Source organism: Motacilla alba, chromosome Z (assembly GCF_015832195.1).
Source record: "Motacilla alba alba isolate MOTALB_02 chromosome Z, Motacilla_alba_V1.0_pri, whole genome shotgun sequence".
Taxonomy (NCBI): domain Eukaryota; kingdom Metazoa; phylum Chordata; class Aves; order Passeriformes; family Motacillidae; genus Motacilla; species Motacilla alba.
Genome location: NC_052046.1, coordinates 37,189,716 through 37,206,828, shown reverse-complemented (window position 1 = coordinate 37,206,828; position 17,113 = coordinate 37,189,716). Strand labels below are relative to the sequence as shown.

General features: G+C 44.7%; 1 protein-coding gene across 1 annotated transcript; it reads left to right on the top strand.

The window, feature by feature from the left end:
- The first annotated feature begins 3,237 nt into the window (after positions 1-3,237).
- Positions 3,238-4,869, top strand: LOC119696053 (E3 ubiquitin-protein ligase Topors-like). The gene is made up of 2 exons (XM_038125568.1): positions 3,238-3,319; positions 3,455-4,869. Exons 1-2 carry the CDS (start codon positions 3,238-3,240, stop codon positions 4,864-4,866), a joined length of 1,494 nt encoding a protein of 497 aa, XP_037981496.1. The 3' UTR covers positions 4,867-4,869.
- Positions 4,870-17,113: the final 12,244 nt, after the last annotated feature.

The following is a 17,113-nucleotide window of genomic DNA, read 5'->3' as shown; positions in this document are numbered from 1 at the left end:
GAAGTAAACGTGCACTTTCAATTTTCAGTTATGGATATGCAAATGAGGATGCCTTTGAAACATGAAGAAGAGAATGGGGGTTTGCTCTGTTTCTACATTTCAAATTCTCTTCTTGCCCCACCCTCATCTATTTTTTCTCCTGCTTTCACAAGTGCTGCAAGAAATGAGCTAACTTGCCTTTAAAACACAACAAATATGATGTGGCACAGTACAAGTCTGCTTGTGCTCTCCTTCCTCCACACTGTAACTTCAGCTTGTTCACATGGCTTTTTAAGCAAGAATATGATAATAGTTTGTATCATATAAAAAATAAGGACTCTCCTTTTTTGTCTCGCTCAATCTAGGTTATATTTTCCTTATTTAGTGGCTGGATAAGCAAATATTCTCTGCATTTATTTCATGTGGTTTCTTTACTCCTCAATGATTATGTTATCTCTTTATGTAGTACTATGTCATGTAAATTTTGGTGGAGGGGGTATGGGTTTTTACATTGCAGGCTGATTGAAAACCTACTCAGCATTTAGCAGCCTGTTTTGCTGGCAGCCAGTTTAAACACGTGTCCATGGTAAAGGAAAGGACATGTGATAATGTTTGTAAACTGCCTTTTTGTGAATATCAAGACAAGTTATTTTACCTCAGAATTGAAAAGATTATCTTAAAACTGTGGAATCCAGATGGACACCTAACTTTCCAAACTCCAGGAATGCTAAAATTGAATAAATTAAATTTTAAAATCGAACCGTTAAACCTTCTCAAATCACCAAGTTTCATCTTAAAAGGCTGCTCAAATATCTAAAGCTCAAAGCATGCCTCTTTGTGACTGAAAACCTTTGGTTGTTTTGCAGCAGTTTTTAACTTTTACACTCTGAAACAGAGGAACATAAGGCATAGTACCAGGTTTTGACATTTTATATATTCTCTAGTGAAAGTTGCTTATGTAACTTAAATGTGCAGTTCATGCCTTGCAGCATCAAGCTGACTCTGAGAACTTGCCACAGTTACAGAGCATGCTGGCTCCCAAAAGCAGGCTGTTCCATATTGGCTGTTTAGATGGCTAAAGTACATTTAATTAAAAAAAATAAAATTAAATGGGCAAGTGGCTTCTTACCTGGGAATACTATGTGTTTGCAGAGAGCTGCAGTTTGAGTAGGACCTCATAATTTGTTGCAATTTATTTCTTTCATGACCTGACCATTTATAGGCAAGTACAAAAAGTGGTTGTTTTTTTGTTTTTTTTTCCTTTCTCCAGCTGCAACATAATGATGTGGCATACAATAAAAGCAGCATTTCCACTGCGTACAAGGAGCAGAGGAGGGAGCCCCAGAAGCCTTTCTGTGTGCAGGGCTCAGCTGTCATGGAAGCAAGACAGGATGTGAATTACCTTTGTTATTCTTTCCCTTTTGGTCTCTACTCGACCTGGCTCATCCTCTTTATAAGAAGCTGCTGTTACAGTAGGATGTCACTTCAGTCCCTGTTCACAAGTGCTGGCTGTTTTTTTCCAAGATGTAAGGACAGATAATTTGGGGTAACTGGCTAAGGCTTCTAGCAAAACCACTGTGTCCTTAGTATTTCTGTACAAATTTCCAGGTTGATTTTTCAGTGCAGGATTCTGTTATTGTCTTACACCAGTTCCTGCAGTCCTGGGTTGGAATGCTTTTTCTGATTGCATTCCACCAGGGAAAGGATGGGTTGTCTTCATAGTGTTCACACCTGCCATGCATCTCTTTTTTCAATGTTCCCTGTTTCAACACTCAGTGTTGTGTGCTCTGAATACATTGCAATGAAGGACCAGAAGCTGCCCAGGATCACAAAGCACTACCTTTGTAAGTTCTGAAATGCCTACCAAAGGGTGTTATAGGGATTCTTGTAAGTACTGTCCTGCTAGCATGCTTTTCTGAGGAGGATGGAGTCACTGCAGGTTTTATTGCTCTTCTTTTGAAGCATTAAGTTTAGTCATGGTGTGGACAGGCTGGAAGCTTAGACATTGTGACTTAAGAGGACAATATGCATGAAATCCTTGGAAGGTTATAAGTTCTGTATGTGTGTCCTGTTAGTGAGTGTGAAAGGTTTTCAATGCTGCCCTTGCCTATCTGTGAAAGCATGTGATATAATTTCTTCCCTTTATCAGGATTGTTGGTTTTGCTTTTTCCTGCACACCTTCTTGTTTTTGCAGATGGCTTGTGCTCCCAATGCAGTTTGCATCTGCTTTATACAACCTCTGCTTACAGTTCAAAACTGCCTGCAGTCTCGAGCAGAGACAAAAGCAAAGCACATCCTGGCCACAGAGCCATATTGCCACATGAACTATCTTTGAAATAACAACCTTGGTTTCTCACTTTGCCTAACAGCTTCTGTTTCAGGCCCTTTTGACCCAGTTTTCACATATCTCAAGAACTCACTGCTCTCTTTACTTTGTGTCTGCAGTATGGCTCACTCTGTTCAGAGATTTCCACTTGACCTTTCCAGTTTGACTTGCTTCTTTGCCATCAGCCAGCCAAAGGGCAGGCGCTGAATTTGTTTAAGGTGTCAGGTTGCTAATGTGGGAACTGTTTGGCCAGTGGATGTGCAGCTCTGCAGGAGCGTGAGGAATGACAAGAGGATGTACAGCTTGCTGGTAGAGGGCAGAGCATTCCAGAGCTTGAAGGCTTTGCACAGAAGAGCCTGTGCCAGGGAATATTAAATATTATTCCATGTTCAGAAATAAAAGTCTGCAGATCATACTGAACTTCATTCTATCTTCCCTTCCACTTGTTACCCAGAGAACTCCTCAACAGGAGGATTTCAATTTGCAATTTTGCAAATATTCAGTCCCTATGGTGACTTCATGGTGTACATATTTGGTCTTTTTGGTTATGGTGCTGGTTTGGACTGTATATTTGGACTCCTTTCATGTTCAGGAGACTATGTTTTTGCTTTGACAATAATAATTTTCTTTTAAAAAAATCTTGTTTCATTTATTTGCCTTAGAACTTGATTATTTTATAAAGTAAAATAGCTCACTAAATTGTGAGAACTGGGTGGCTTAAAGAAGTGGTTGTGGAAGCTAAACCTTTGCTTTCTGAGTTTCTGACTCAATTCCCATTCACATATCAGTGAGCAGTGCTGCTATCAGACAGCTGCCTGCAGGTCACATCAAGATGAGATAGTTGCTTAAGACCAGTCCTTGAGACTACATGGAAGTAAAATAAAGAAAAAAAAGAGAAAGACCATCTAATCTCTACTGCAAGTTGGGACCCTATGGGCACCCTTTGTCTAAGAGCCAAGAACAGGGACAAGGAGATACGCACAGAGCATCTGCTTGGAAAAACTCCTATTCTCAGTGAGTAAACTCAGCCCATACTTCACGGGTCAGGATGTGACTCATGCTCCAAGGTGCTTTGCAGCAGGGATGACCTCACTGGCCAAATGGTAATCCTAAAATGTGGGAGGCACTAGGTGCTTTCTGTTAGCTGAGAGATTGCAGAAAATAGCAATTTTTCTCCAAAAGCCAGCACCAGTAAGCTGCCGACAGATGCGTCTCCCGACTCCAAATGCCCCATCTGCCTGGACAGATTTGACAACGTTGCGTATCTGGATCGCTGCTTGCATAGGTTCTGCTTCCGCTGCGTCCAAGAATGGTCAAAGAACAAAGCAGAATGCCCGCTCTGCAAGCAACCCTTTTTTTCCATTTTCCATACAATTCGCGCTGAAGATGACTTCAAGGAGTACATACTCAGCCCTTTGGAAACAAGCTCTTTTGCCAGCCCTGATGGCCGGAGGTTTCGTTATCGCACTACCTTAACGAGGGAACGCCGCACGCGCAGTTCCCCTTCCCGAAGGACGCTGTCTCCTCCGGATAACGGGATGTTGTTTGAAGGGCTGTCAAGCGAGCCAGCGCGACACAGACATAGAGAGATTCAGCAGATGATCAGGAGGCTGGCCTCAAGGAGAAAGGCTAGCGCAGAGGGCAGATCTCTGCGGCAGATTCAGGAGGAGGACATGATCACCTTCCGCAGGGCTCTGTACCGCACCGGCGTGCGCATCCGCAGCATTCAGGATGGCGGCCGATACCGAGAGATTTCGGCAGAATTCTTCCGCCGCAACCCTGCTTGCCTTCACCGCTTGGTTCCTTGGTTGAAGCGAGAGCTTACAGTCCTGTTTGGTGCCCACGGGTCTCTGATCAATATTGTGCAGCACATAATCATGAGTAACGTAACTAGATACGATCTGGAAAGTCAGGCCTTTGCTGATGATTTAAAGCCATTTTTGCTGAATCGGACAGAACACTTCCTGCACGAATTCATCAGTTTTGCCCGTTGTCCTTTTAACTTAGAAGCATACGATCAACATGCCAATTATGACTGTCCTGCACCATCATATGAGGAAGGAAGCCACTCAGACTCATCAATTATTACAATATCTCCAGATGTGGTGTATCCACCAGGGCCGGATAATAGCTTGTCTGTACCTGGTCTTGGTCAGGCCCCGTGGGATGATGAAACTCCAGGGCCTTCCTATTCCATTTCAGAAGAGGTTCGCGCAACCATAGCTTCTCCTCTGGAGTCATCAGAAAGTTCTGATGAGGACTCTGCTTCAGGGAGCCGAAGAACCAAGCTGCAGACTGAGTTACAGGCTAACGCTGACTCAAATGACAGTGGCTCTTCCTCAGACAATTGTGTCATTGTTGGGTACGTTAAGCCGTTAGCTGAGAGGACACCAGAAGTGGTTGAGCTGTCCTCTGACTCTGAGGAGTCCATCAAGGAAGAGAAAAAGGAAGATGTCAAGAAACAGCGACAGTGTCACAGCTGGAGTGACAGTGAACCAAGCAGGAACTTCTCACCACATTCCCCAACATACAGGGAGGATGTAGGAAGTTGCAGAAGGTAGATACAGTGCCATTAAAAGACCATGTGAGCTTGTCTTTAGAGCTTAACTTTATAGCTTGCCTGTCATCAGAATACTGCCATTTTCATACCTTGATTTCAAGTTACTAAAAAGCTGCATATGCCTGCCAGGAGATAATAAGATTGCAATGACTGGGCTGGGCAACACAGGAAAAATATTCAGAAATGCCTGAATTCCAGGAAACAGAAACTCCTCTGTGAAAATGTCTTTTCAATCAATTGTAATTACAGCTGTCCACTGATAACCTCAGGGCTGGGATGAGACATTAGATTAATGCCATCAAGTGTGCTGGACTTCACAGCCAGACTGATTTAATGACTTGCCTCAAAAGGTGTTATAACGGATGTGAGTTAATCTCCTCACTGCATGACTGGATCTCATTGTTCCAAATCAAGTTCCCTAGTCTGGCAGACAGTGCAGCCTGGAACATCAACTTAGCAAGAAGGGCTAAGCCATTGGAAAGCATCTGTTCTACAGGCAGAGGTAGAAAATGCTGCTTAAATACTATTTTAATAATTCTTTTATTCATGAGAACAATAGGGGATACTGCCCTGTATTCAGGACAAACACAATCAAAGTTTTTTATAGTACTGATCTTCCCTGGAGAGCAGAAGACCCTACCTCATCCTATTTCCTCACTCCTATATCCTCATACATTTTATTTAGATACGTCCTTTACATGCCAGCTTTCCTTCATGAATGGTCAGTGGGAAATGCAGTTCACTCCCAGATAAGCATTCCTGACATTTCCTTTTTGTGTTACCTCTGTCCTGACACAGGAAAAGCCGACATAGAACTTTTTGTGTGCACTGGAGGATTTGGGAGTGGGGTGATCCTGAGTCAGTGTTGGGAAAGAGAGGTATGAGATGTGACTTAAAAGCTAACAATATACCTTTCTTTTCAACTTACAGTCCTCCTGTAGCATCAGGAGACCCTGATGAAAGGGGAAAAAAAAAATCAAGGGTGTTGATTTTTGCACTGTCAGTTGCGACTCTGTCCAGGAAATGGAACATATTTGATAATATGCACTTCTGTAGATACTTGAAGTGTGTTGGATTATGTTGGGCTTTGTTAATGGTAAAAATTACCTTCTTAATCTTTTGTTACCTTGTTCTCACTATAAGTAATTGGGAACTTTTTCACTGAAGCTCACTTGATAATTTTGAAGCATTTATACAGCTTTGTTTCAAGTTGCTATTTTCAATGCCAGTAGGAGGATATAAAGTATGTGACTGATGCATACTTAGGCACCAGAAACAAGTCAGGAAGGCCAGTTGTAAAGATAACTTCCTGGTTATACATCATATACCACATGGTTTTCTGGAAATCAAAAGGCATTATACATGAATGGTAAAAATGTCTCACTCCATGCACAGGTTAATTCCGTGTTGTTCTCTTCATTCTGTTTAATAAAAGCCATAGTTTAGCATTAGTTGGATTTTTTTGCACATTTTGGAAGCCATGGAAAGACGAAGAGGAGCAAACAGATGAAATGCTCAGGAGAGCCTCACTGGTTTTGAGCATGAATCATCCCTGTGGCATCTCTCTGCCCTATGTCCTTTATGAAAAATCCATTAATTCAGGTTATTTTTTGATAAAAGCTTTTGCTTCAGAAGACAAAACGTCTGTTCTGAGTCTATGCAAGGAGTCTGTGATCTTTACCTATCAGAAACAGCTTGTGTGTATGGCAAAAAGCTGGGCACTTTCAGGGAGAAAAAAATACAGATAATGTCCCAAATTCAGGCAGCGGTTAAATAAATTTTTCCACCCTAAACTGCTTATGCTGATGTCACTTGATGCATTTTGGAGTTAGTGTTGCTCTGGCGTAGCAAAACCCTTGCAGCTCTTACCCTTCAATGTTTGTACTCTCATGCAGACAAATAAGTGCCTTGCTGATTTGTGCCTGATTCACATTTTTAAGGCACTCAGAAGAAATTTGAGAACAGAGAATGTAGTAATAAATCATTGACGAGTCTGGTCCATGGATGAAAACCAAGACACCAATCTTCCAGCAAAAACTAGATGGCCTAGGATGAAAACCTAGTTGGCCAATTTAAGCTAGATATCTAGTTCTTGGATGGCTGTTAAGACACAATGTCTATCTAGGTTCTCATATGTTGGCCTAATCAGTTTCATACTAGAGTAAATCAAATTATCCATGCAGGCATGAGAAGAGAATGGAATCCTTAAAATAATTACATATTTGTAATATGGAATGTAAAACAGGTGCTATCTCCTGGCTTTTAGTTGTGTGTTAGTTCTTTATGCTGCTTGAAAGCCTCATTCAAGGCTTTTAATAGCATTAAAGCACCATTTTTACACTGTAGAGTAAGAGACTGTTGTTTCTGTCTTTCTTAACTTGCACTTCAAAACTTTTACTTTACTATTTTCAAAGGAACATTGTGTGAACTTAGCAAAAACCTGACTTTAGTTTGAGTTTTTCATTTTCAACTCGTGGCAAGTTGTGCTTGAACTTATAAATGTAGCAAAGGAAGAAATAGGCTTTTTTCTACTTTTTTTTCCAAAGGGATGACTTTGTGTCTGCTGTGCTAATTGTGCCATGAAAGAGAGTCAAACTTTAGTTGGGTGGGTATGGTCTCGTTTTCTAAAGGGCAAGTGGTTTTAGATGTCTCTACTTTGCATTTTGTCCCCTGGGAGGGATGAGGGTGTGTGCCTGATTTGACAGCTCCCTACATTCACATGCATGCTATCAATCTTCCTTTTTTTTTTTTTTCTCCTTTCATTCGGGCTTTTCGCACAACATAGCAGGGAAATAAGTATTTATTTTAGTGAAAAATATGACTGTGAAAATGTAAATTATCAGCAGGCTGTAGGCACAGCTTCCTGTCTTTTAAAAGTAATAGTAACTCAGTTCTACGTGGCAACTGATATTGCCCACTTAATTCAGCACAGAAGTTTTATACAGATTTCTAAAGCATCACTTACAGTTTCATTATCTAACTTAAATAGCAAAAAACAACATAGATGAGTTATGCTTGACCCTGAGGAAGCAATAAAAGAACACATGCTTATTAATAAGAATCCTACTAAGCTATTTTTACAATTGCTTCCGAAACTAGGAAGTATGTACTCTTCAAATGAGCTCTTTTCCCAGAAGCTGTTTAGAGCTGTGGCTGAAAAAGATAAATTGGCCAACAGCAGGCTGAAGCATGAGCGAAGTAGTTCTGAGATGTAGTTATGTTTCTTTCTACCTCATGGGTAAGAACCTCCTAATTAAGAAAAATTGATAGTGGTACTGACTTACTCATAGACTGTCTGTGGGTGAGTCTTGCACAGCAAACACAGCCAGTTTATTCTAGTCTACCAAGATCTGACTTAAAAAAGCATGATTTTCTGAGCTTTTAATATTTCAAGAAATTGCAAATTATCTTTGCTATCCGTTCAAATGTAAAGTTAGTGGTCTGAGATACAACCACTTTATAAAGCATATTAAATTACATATTTGTACACAGACTTTGTCGTAATACATTATATCTGGAATAGTAATGAAAATTGTTTCTGAGTTTGTAAGTCTGTCCTACTATTTATTGTAAAACATTTCTTTTTATCCAAAACCAAAATTCCCTATGCAAGTTTGGTTGGTTGTTGTTGTTTGGTTTTGCACTGGATTTTTTTTTGCCTGAAGCCAAAATTAATGGACCACTCACAAAGAAACAAGCTGTCAGGAAAAATACAAATCAATCATCTATGAGTGGCTGATGTCCCCATGTACTTGTACTGGACAGACTAAGGTGGATGGCAAAAATACCCCCTTCTGCTGACTTGCTTCATCTTGAGGAGGGCAGTTTGCCATTGCCTGCCCAGTGGAACTGTCTCCCTTCCTATCCTACCCTTCAGAGCAAGGTTGTTCGCTGTCCATCTTGCTCAGATTTTTAAATATCAGACTCATTGTCTTTTAATCTGGGACATTGCACTGTGACACCACAGGTTTTATTTTCTGTTAATCTCTACAGTTCTCCACTGTCATCCATTTGCAGCCCACACTTCCCATCACAGCTGTGACTGTGTTTCAGTACAGTTTCAGAAATCTTTAATAGAAATGATATGTGTTATGAGTAATTTAGTAATTCGTGCTGATTAAAACTGTATGTGTATGGAATATGTCCGAATCATAAAAATCTTAAGAAACACCATGGTCGGGGACAGAGAGAACTAACACGGGATGGCAGAATCGCAGCCGGCAGGAAGGGAATTAACATACGAACAGGATCTAGCCTGGCACAGGAGACAGCCATCATCGCTGGAATGACCAGGAGCCACCCAGCGATGATGGCCCATGAAGATGTCCAGTACAGATAATCAGAGCCATCGGGAACACACATCTGAACGCCCGATTCCGGTAACCGAGTGACATCCCACATCGCTTCCCAGACGAGGTTTTGTGCAGCACAGGATACAGAAAGAAACCAACATGAATATGGAGGACGCTGAAAGAAGACAATGAACTTAGCCTCAGGCTAGAAAAAGAGTATAAAAACGGACTCTGCCATGCAGCAGGTGCGAACTGTGGGGGCTTGATGCCATAGAGGTCAGGCCAGTGTTCACCAAGCTCCAGTCCTGGGCTCTACGCTGTCCCTCGATTGTTTGGCTATTGGGACTGTATAGTGGTTGCAAAACAAATGGGCTTGCCCGATTTTTACCTATAACAATATCGGTGATCCCGATATGATCTGATACAGGATTCCAGGGACCCCTCTCCCGGTCCGGGCAGCGCCCTGCTGATTTCAGCGGCCAGACAGGATTGGGAGAACCTAACAGAACCAATCAGACATACAAACCCAAAAGCCAAAGCCACAATCGAGAGGGGATAAAAACGGGTCCAGATCTCTCAGAAATCGGAGCAAGTCTCCAAAACAGTGGAAAATTTTTTTCACTCATAAAAATCGAGGTGCATGAAGAGTCCACACGGGATAAGGAACAGTAAGTATCATGTGGTTGAGTGGGGCATGATTGAGTGTGTGGGTGAGACCTGATATTATCACAAGGAGAGTGTGGACCCCGAGATGACAGTTCCACTGTTCCGCGAGCAAAGTGGTCGGTCAAGGGGGAAGGGGACGAAAAACTTGCATTTTCACACATGAAACCTGAACTCCCGAGAGTGGGGGGAAGCTCGATCATGGGCCAGGTTGGGGAGGGGCAAATAAGCAGTCCCGCACCAGGAGACTTGTGAACCTCTCGGATCCGGGGAAAAAGGAAAAAAGGAAAAAGGTAGGAACGAGAGCTCATTATCAGCTGAAAATCCACGGGTCGGTTTGCTGTGTGATTAGTAGACTGGTAATAAAATTATTTTTCAAAAAGGGGATTAGGATTCAGACAAGGTACAGGGTAGAATTTTTTTCAGGAATTCCATTTGAGACCAACAAAAGGTAAGTGCACTAAGGTAATTGAAAAATGGGACAGAAAAAGAGCAAAATCCAGGGCAAAGCAGAAAAAGAGGAGAAATATTGTTTGCCAGACATACCAAGAAAGAGTCCGTTGGTGTGGATGCTAGATCATTGGGAGGAATGCCCTGAGAGTTGGAGGAGGTCTCGAGAGAAAATAATTTACTATTGTGTTGAGAAATGGGCATACACAGAGGTTCAAAAATATTTATTCAGGACCTTTGAAAGAAGGACATGCTGAGCTCTAGATGAGTTCATATCTGAACAAAGTGGGCTAACAAGTGAGGAAATGGAACATGCCAGGTTATGAAAATACGCTAGTACCGAACTATTCCCGGTCAGGACCTACAGAAACACCACAAACCAGGGCAAAATGTGGGAACCTTTAGATAATCTCCCACCCCCATATCTCAATCCCCAAGGCCAGTCTCCTCTCCCCGCACCCACAGGTTCTGAACACCAACCTGCGCAACCACAGGCACCACCGATGGAAGCCATGCTCCCCCTGGAACAGGCTTCAGTGATGCAGTACACACAGAACCTTCCCCCACCCCCTCCTCCCCTGCAGCAGCCAGAAAGCACAAGGCAAACTATCCACACTGAAGGGGGCGGTTCCCCACCAGCTAGCAGGACAAGACGAAAGACCTGAAAGATAAATATTGAGGGTAGCAAGGATGAGGAAGGTCAACATAACCTCTTCCCACTCCGGGAAGGCCCAACCAGCCCTGAAATTATAGGATATGTAAACGTACCAATAAATTCGGGGGATGTGAGGGCTTTTAAAAAGGAAATGGGAAAGCTCATGGATGATCCCCTGGGGGTGAGGGAGAGTCTGGATGAGTTCCTGGGGAATAGTGTATACTCATATGACAATATCACGGCCATACTAAGGATATTGTTTAACGCGGAGGAACAGGACACGATAAGGCTAGCTGCAATACGGGACTGAGAAAGGAGAAACTCTCAAGGGGGGAGCAGGGAGGACAAGTGGCCCAACCAGAGACCATCATGGAGCGCACAGAATGAGGCAGATAGATGCCAGATGGTAGAATTAAGGAACATGGTAATAACAGGGTATCCGTAGGGTGGTGCCAAAAGGACAGAACATTGGCAAGGCACTAGGTGAATGCCAGGGGAAGGATGAAACACCCACCGAATGGCTGGAAAGGTTAAGAAAGAGTCTCCAGATGTATTCAGGAACAGATCCCAACTCCCCAGTGGGAGCAATTTTGTTAAAGACTCAGTTTGTAGCAAAGTTGTGGAGCAAAGTCTAGAAAAGATCAATAACTGGCAGGAGAAACCTTTGCAGGACTTACTCCAGGAGGCACTAAGGGATACATGACAAGGGATGACAAAAAGCAGAAGGTACAGGCAAAGGTTCTGGTGGCTGCGGTACGGGAAGCTCAAAAGCAAGAATGGGAGTCAGGGGCAGGGAAATCCACTCAGGCACAGAAACCCCAGGGGAAGCAGAACACAAATCAGAAAAAAACCCTCAAATAAGCAGAAAGATGGCCTTGAGTGCTCTTACTGCAAACAAAAAGGTCACTTTAAGATGGAATGTAAAAAGAGACAGAAGGATGAGAAGATCTTCCAAGAGGGTTAGAGGTGTCAGGGGCTTTTTAACATGGGGTCCAGAACATCTAACGAGCCCTTGACAAAATTAAAGACAGGACCCCAGAAATAGGAACTCACGTCCCTGGTTGATTCAGGAGCAGAACAAACTACTGTTCAAAAATTACCACTTGGATGTACCACGAGAGAGGATTCTGTGATGGTCATTGGGGCAAAAGGGGAACCCTTTAGGGTACTGTTCTGGTTTGAGAGGAAGTGAGTTTTTGGGAGGTGGTGGTCAAACCAATAGATGCTCAGATGTGAATATTGGCACCTGGTTTGGCCACTGAGGATATGGATATGCCTCTGAGAACACAGGGGTTAAAAGCAAAGAACTCCCAGGGGAACACTCTCCCTTGGTTCCGGTGGATGGAGAGGTCAGACCTCCCCTGCCCAGCTGCGGGCTGGGCGGGGGAGATGAAGCCACGAGGCCGGAGGGAGGTAGGCCAGAGCCTTGGGCAGGGAAGGCAGGTGAAGGCCCCTGGCCCCTGCAGGACAAGAGTGAGTTCCCTGCAGAAGTGAAAGGGTGGAAGAACTCTGTGAGGCATCGGGCAGCCCCCCTTTCCCAGGAGAGAGATAGAGAGAGAGAAATGCCAGTGCTACCTTGAAATTTGATAGCACTGGCCTGGCCAAGAAGGGGGGGCGGCAAGGAAAGTGCCCGGCAGGGCCAGCGTGGGAGTTCTGGACAAGTAGAGACTGTGGTTTTAACCCTTCTATGGGATGATGGAAACCTTGCAAATGCTGATCCTCCGGGAGCTGAATGAGAAGAGAGATAGGGATGAAATAGGAGGAAATGGGCAAGTGTGATGCAAGTTGTGCAAGTGAAAAATGACCGAGAGAAGTTGAGAAGAATTCTAGGTGGGAGGAGATGATGGAGTGGCTTTTGGCTGGACTTTTCTTGTATGGCCATGGACAGAACCATTTTTCCTGTAATACAGAGACTGCATTTTAGGGGAAGGCGGTGGCTTGGTGCCAAAGGAGTGATGTGAGCGGAGACGACGGGTGAGGAGGGTGATGGTGCTCTCAAGACCCCTCGGCCCCAGGGGGTGAAATATTGGGGGGGACTAGTGTCCCGAAAAGGTGAGAGACTGTCGTTTTTCTCCTGGAACTGGGCAAAGCATCCTTGAAAAGAGAACCCTAAAAGTAGCTCTGGTCCATGTGCAGTGGTGAGAGCACTAGACATGGAAGGAAGAAGTCACGAAGGTGTTGCTGAGTGACGGGGAAACACAACTGGACTCGGCTGTGTTTCCAGGGGAAGCCTGTGGCGCAAGAGGGACTCCTCTCTCCTTGATGAAATGAGAGGTGATTGTCGGAAGGGTGGAGATGGACTAAGAGCTGATTATTTGAAGGATGGTGGACTGGGTAAAGATCTAAGGTTTTGTTTTATGCTGTGGGAAATTGAGTGGGGGGAGGAGAAATGTTTTGAAAGGTTTCCATTTTGCTCAGTGTGTTCATTTTATTATAGTTCTAAGATTACAAAGTTTTTTTTCCCCTCCTTTGTTCACAAGTAGAGGCCTGCTTTGCTCTGTTTCTGATCGCATCTCACAGCAGATACCAGGGAGTATATGTTTTCATGGGGGCACTGGCATTGCGCCAGTGCCAAACCATGACAGGTACCAATTATAAAGGGGGTGGAAATAGAATTGGACAATAAAATTTGTTCCGAGAACATCCTATTGGTGGAGGAGGCAGATCATAACCTATTTGGGAGGGATTTAATGGTAACTCTGGGGATCAACCTAATTGCAAGGGATTATCAACTTATAGTGAGTTTATATAAACTGACTGCTGAGGATGAGGAAAAAGTAAACCCTAAGGTCTGGCATTTCAGCGGGGAGGTGGGGAAATTAAAAATGGAGCCGATCAGAATTGAGATCGAGAGGCCGGAGGACCCCATTAGGGTCAAAAAATATCCCATCCCAATGGAAAACAATGAACTTAGCCTCAGGCTAGAAAAAGAGTATAAAACCAGACTCTGCCATGCAGCAGGTGCGAACTGTGGGGGCTTGATGCGATAGAGGCCAGGCCAGTGTTCACCGAGCTCCAGTCCTGGGCTCTACGCTGTCCCTCGATTGTTTGGCTATCGGGACTGTATAGTGGTCGCAAAATAAATTCTATTTTTTTATTTTTTATTAAATGGGCTTGCCCAATTTTTACCTATAACAATATGTTAGCTGTGTTTTTAAAGGCTCTTTAAAACCCTGTCTGGCTTGGGAGATGCTGTGTCATCACAGGAGGACTGTGGTCAATGAGTTGCTCTCACCTTGCCTGTAAGCACAGACAACTTACTTACCAGTTAATCTCCTCAGCTTCTACTCAGGGAAACAGCTGTGACTGTATTTCCCTTCACTTGTTTTTGCAGCCGTTCTACATAAGACCGTAAACTCCATGGAGTGTTTGCTATCTTTTGCACTCCCAAAAAAATTTGGCTATCTGTGTTACATTTACAGAGGGCTCTTACAACAGTTCTGTCAGACCTCCTTGAAACCTGAGATCAAGCCTAAGGAAATGCAGTTATTTGAGGAGGGGTTTATTTCTGACACCTTTGTCAGGAGATTAAATCCCACCGTTCTTTTCTGACAAAAACCCCTTCTGGTTGCAGTAAATAAGGCTAAGGCCTGGTGTTTCATTGCCTTAAGCCAGGGATATTAGCTTAACTGACTACCTTTTGAATTGGCCTATTTTGAATAGGTAACTCCTAATAGATGCCATCTATCAGCCCAGGAATGGAAACAAAAGACTGAAATGTTAGCATCGCTTCGTTTAGTTCTCTTGAGGTGAAATATCCAAACAGTGTCTCCCTGTAGAGAAGACAGCCCAGCTTTACCAAGGCAGGAGTTGTTAATTTGAAGTCATGGGCTTTCTTCTTGTGTAAACTTCTAACAAGTGATGAGATAAAAATGAGCAAATACATTCAGCCGCAAATTTCAAGTAAAATGTAGTCCACAGGCCTTTGGAATGCAAATAATATAAAAATCCAGTTGGAAGCGGCATGGAGAGATCAGCTGAACTCTGCATACTGCCAAGACCTTGGCATCCCTCTTTGTGTACCATACAGTAAATTAGAATATGAGCCCTTCTTGGAGACATACGGTACTTGGGTAAGTATCATCCCTATAGTCTGACCCTGCAAACAGGTTGTACGAATGTCCCATCCCGTTGTAAAAGGGGAGTTGAGGAGGATTCTTAGGGATAGATTCCTCAGACGAAAATAAAGCGCAAACGCAGCAATATTATATCCGAGAACTGCTTATTGATAAAGAAGGGTAAGTGTTGCTACCGAAGCGGGACAGAAAAGAGAGCAGGGAGGGGAAAAGAGAGAGGGAGAGAGAAGCAGCAGGCAGGCACAGGCGGCCGCCGCGGCAGGCCCGCTCAGCGCCAGCTCGGCAGACGGAGCCGGCAGCTGTGAGCGGTGGCCGAGCGTGCGCAGCTCCGGCAGCGGCCGGGCGCGGGTTCTGAGCGGCGGCAGCAGCGCGTGCGTGTCTGCGGCGCCGGCCAACGACGGCCGCGGGCTGGGGCCGCGGGCAGGGCGGGACACGCGGTGGCGGCGCCGCTGCGGGCTGGGTGCGGCGGCGCCCGCTCGGCCAGGGAAACGCCAGAGCGCCGGGATGTCGCGGCACGGGCTGCCTCGGGAAGCGGCGGAGCCCGGCAGGCCAGGTGCGGACAGGGAGGCAGGAGCGCAGGGAGGGAGGGAGGGAGGGAGGAGGGCCAAGCTGACCCTCCGGGCGAGCCCCTCATCCCTCCAAGAAGCAAAGTGGCATTGGTCGTGTCGCAGTTGATGTGCTAAGGCTCCTTCCACAGCCCGATTTCCCAGGCGTTTTTTTTTTTTTTCGCCAGGCGTTTTTTGCCAGGCATTCGGGCATCTGCTCCACCAGCAAGTGGGGGTCACTCGCAGCCCGGTCGTGGAAGCTTTCTCTGGCCTGATCGGCTGCCAGGCAAAGGCTGCCCGGGACAGGGCTCCCAACACGGGTACAGTCCTTACAGTAATTTTTCTATATGTGTTGAGGCCTAAATAAAAATCAAATCGGTCCCTCTCACCATGTTTTTTTTCAGTCTTACCCTTCCCAGGCTCTTCCCCATCCCACTCTGTAGAATGTCAATATGCCCAATTACATACCTGAAATGAAACCCGTTTTCCTAATCCTTTAACTTGCTCTCTATACTCCATGCCGCATCTTGGAAGCTAATGGGCTTGGAGGAAGCAAAGTTTCAGGGACGACAGCCTTTCTCCAGAAAGAACATGTACTTGAATGTGTTCATCTGCAGATTGAGCTCAGATGAAATGTGAGCTGGCTGACTCTGGTAGCACATGCAGTAAAGGCAGGCACATGCCACCTCCCTGCTGCAGCCTTTACCCAGTGCTTCATGTCAGGGTCAGAAGCATGGCATGTCACATTCGGAAGAGGAGTCTGGTACGATGACAGCTACCCCTGACATCCATGCAGGAAGGAAGCTGTAAATTGGCACTGAGTGAAACCTTGATGGACACCAGAGACAGACTGACGTAGGACACCCATCACTGAACAACCTCCTTCCCAGAGCAACTCCACCTGCCAACACTAGCCTGACCCAGGAGCTGCCAGCTGAAATTCTACCCCTCAAGCAATGCAAGCTGAATTGAGCACCTTGTGGGCTGAAAGGTAAATGCATCCACAAGTGCAGATGAGACAGAAGTGTGGATTATCCCATCTCACATCAACTCTACAAAAAATTTGCCCCCTTTGTATCTTGCAGACCTGGATGCATATGCTGGGAGTTGACACAACTGGAAATCTTACATCATGTCCAAAAGGATCCCTGAAGGTCAAAGAGCAAAGCACATGGTAGAGAAACTGCCCCCTTCTGATCCTTGTTATATTCAGCTTTCTTTCCATGAGACCCTCTCTTGTTGTAGCCTTGCTGCTTTTAGCTGCTGCTCCAGTAGTGCAGAGGTCCCTCCAAGAAGATGGTATAGCCAGGGGTTACCTTTGGGCCTCACATTGCTTTTGAGCAGAACTATAGAAGCAAGAGGCCATTACTTTCAACCCTGGTATTGAAACATCCTCACTGCTACAGTGATTATGACAGGCAAGTTTTCTGAAGGCCTGGAAAGCCCTCTTTTCAGGAGGTCTGAGACTGATGTGACAGCTGGCTGCAGTCTGGCAGCAAGGGTCAGATATGAACAGCTGATTTTACAATCCACAGGACTCGCACCAGATCATTACAGCTAGGGACCA

What these genes read in the sequence shown, in the direction of transcription:
- LOC119696053 (XM_038125568.1), top strand. Translation starts at nt 3,238, where the DNA reads ATGGGCACCCTTTGTCTAAGAGCCAAGAACAGGGACAAGGAGATACGC. An exon ending in TGGAAAAACTCCTATTCTCA is followed by an intron (nt 3,320 to 3,454) that starts GTGAGTAAACTC and finishes CTGTTAGCTGAG; the next exon opens with AGATTGCAGAAAATAGCAAT.